This window comes from Salvelinus alpinus, chromosome 24 (assembly GCF_045679555.1).
Source record: "Salvelinus alpinus chromosome 24, SLU_Salpinus.1, whole genome shotgun sequence".
Classification (NCBI taxonomy): Eukaryota; Metazoa; Chordata; class Actinopteri; order Salmoniformes; family Salmonidae; genus Salvelinus; species Salvelinus alpinus.
The window spans coordinates 17545411-17547872 of NC_092109.1; the positions used below are offsets into that span (position 1 = coordinate 17545411).

General features: G+C 53.3%; 1 protein-coding gene across 1 annotated transcript; it reads left to right on the plus strand.

The window, feature by feature from the left end:
* Window positions 1–1413: 1413 nt before the first annotated feature.
* LOC139551836 (uncharacterized) lies at window positions 1414–1953 on the plus strand. Its single transcript, XM_071363201.1, has one exon. The coding sequence runs from the start codon at window positions 1414–1416 to the stop codon at window positions 1951–1953; it is 540 nt and encodes a 179-aa protein (XP_071219302.1).
* Window positions 1954–2462: the final 509 nt, after the last annotated feature.

A 2462-nucleotide genomic window follows, 5' to 3' on the forward strand; every position in this document is an offset into this window, starting at 1 on the left:
ATCATACATGACAGCAGGTCCTTACTCAATTCATTCATTCAAACATTAACAGGTTATGTGTCATGATTTATAAATACTTTGTAAATGTTGAAAAAAACTATCCATTGAATGGTTTATTAGCTGCTTGTTAAAATACATTAGAATACTGTTTAACTATGCTTTTTAGTGTCACGCCCTGACCTTAGAGTTCCTTATTATTTTCTATGTTGGGTTAGGTCAGGGTGTGACTCGGGTGGGAAAGTCTATGTTTTCTATTTCTTTGTTTTTTGCCGTGTGTGTTTCCCAATCAGAGGCAGCTGTCTATCGTTGTCTCTGATTGGGGATCATATAATAGTTGTCATTTTCCTTTTGGGTTTTGTGGGATCTTGTTTTCTGTTTAGTGTTTCTGCCTGACAGAACTGTGCGCTTTCGTTCTCACGTTTGTTATTTTGTTTGAGTGTTTTTGAATATTAAAATCATGAACACTTTCCACGCTGCGTCTTGGTCCACTCTTCATACCACCAATGAGAGCCGTTACAGAAGATCCCACCAAAAACGAACCAAGCAGCTTGCCCCGGAGTGGAGGACATCATGGACATGGGAGGAGGTAATGGCAGGGCATGAGAGCCTGCCGTGGAAACAGGCGGAAGCAGCGAGGGAGGAACGGCGGCAATACCAAGAGTCACGGCAAGGACAGAAGCAAGAGAGGCAGCTCCAAAAAATCTTTGGAGGGCGCACACGGGGAGATTGGCGGAGTCAGGGTTTAGACCTGGGCCAACTCCCCATGCTTACCGCGGGGAGCGAGTGACCGGTCAGGCACCGTGTTATGCGGTGATGCGCACTGTGTCTCCAGTGCGCATTCACAGCCTGGTGCGCTCTGTGCTAGCTCCCCGCATTTGCCGTGCTAGAGTGGGCATTCAGCCGGCTCAGCGCTCCTGGTCTCCGGTGCGTCTCTTCGGCCTAGGAAATCCTGCGCCGGCTCTGCGCACTGTGTCTCCGCTGCGCCTTCACAGCCCAGTGCGTCCTGTGCCTGCTCCACGCACCAGGCTTCCAGTGCATCTCCCCAGTCCGGTGAGACCTGTTCCGGCTCCACGTACCAGGCCTCCAGTGTGTCTCCCCAGCCTGGTAAGCCCTGTGGCAGCTCCACGCACCAGGCTGCCAGTACGTCTCCTCAGTCCGGTGAAACCTGTTCCGGCTCCACGTACGAAGCCTCCAGTGATGATCCATGGCCCGGAGCCTGTAGTGATGATCCATGGCACGAAGCCTCCAGTGATAATCCATGGCCCGGAGCCTCCAGTGATAATCCATGGCACGAAGCCTCCAGTGATGATCCATGTCCCGGAGCCTCCAGTGATGATCCATGGCACGAAGCCTCCAGTGATGATCCATGGCCCGGAGCCTGTAAGGATAATCCATGGCACGAAGCCTCCAGTGATGATCCATGGCCCGGAGCCTGCAGTGAATATCCAGGGCACGAAGCATCCAGGGACGATCCATGGCCCGGAGCCTGCAGCGACGGTCCTCGGTCCGGAGCCCGTGGCGACGGTCCCCGGTCCGGAGCCTCAGGCGACGGTCCCCTGTCCAGAGCCTCCTGCGACGGTCCCCAGTCCGGAGCCTGCAGCGACGGTCCCCAGTCCGGAGCCTGCAACGACGTTCCCCATTCCGGAGCCTGCAGCGACGGTTCCCAGTCCGGAGCCTCCAGCGACGGTTCCCAGTCCGGAGCCTGCAGCGACGATCTACGGTCCGGAGGTCCCGGCAAAGATCCCTGCACTAGAGGCGCCACCGAAGTGGGGGGAGCCTCAAGCGGAGCGGGGTCTGCGTCCCGCACCAGAGCCCCCACCGAGAGTAGGTGGGACCTGTTCCGGCTCCACGTACCAGGCCTCCAGTGTGTCTCCGGTCCCCATTCCGGAGCCTGCAGCGACGGTTCCCAGTCCGGAGCCTCCAGCGACGGTTCCCAGTACTGTTACGCCCTGACCTTAAAGTTCCTTATTATTTTCTATGTTGGGTTAGGTCAGGGTGTGACTCGGGTGGGAAAGTCTATGTTTTCTATTTCTTTGTTTTTTGCCGTGTGTGTTTCCCAATCAGAGGCAGCTGTCTATCGTTGTCTCTGATTGGGATCATATAATAGTTGTAATTTTCCTTTTGGGTTTTGTGGGATCTTGTTTTCTGTTTAGTTTTTCTGCCTGACAGAACTGTGCGCTTTCATTTTCACGTTTGTTATTTTGTTTGAGTGTTTTTGAATATTAAAATCATGAACACTTTCCACGTTGCGTCTTGGTCCACTCTTCATACCACCAACGAGAGCCGTTACAATTAGCCTATCAGATATCTTTTAGGCCTAGAAGAGCCATCTTATGAGCACATCCATTAGTCTCTCTGGAACCTACAGCGCCTCCTTCTACTGTATCATCCCCCTTGTTTATCTTCCTCCCTCATCAGTTACTAATCATCTCAATGCACCACTCACACGCCCTCTACCCTCC

Coding starts and splice junctions, on each gene's coding strand:
- LOC139551836 (XM_071363201.1), top strand. CDS start 1,414: ATGATCCATGGCCCGGAGCCTGCAGTGAATATCCAGGGCACGAAGCAT.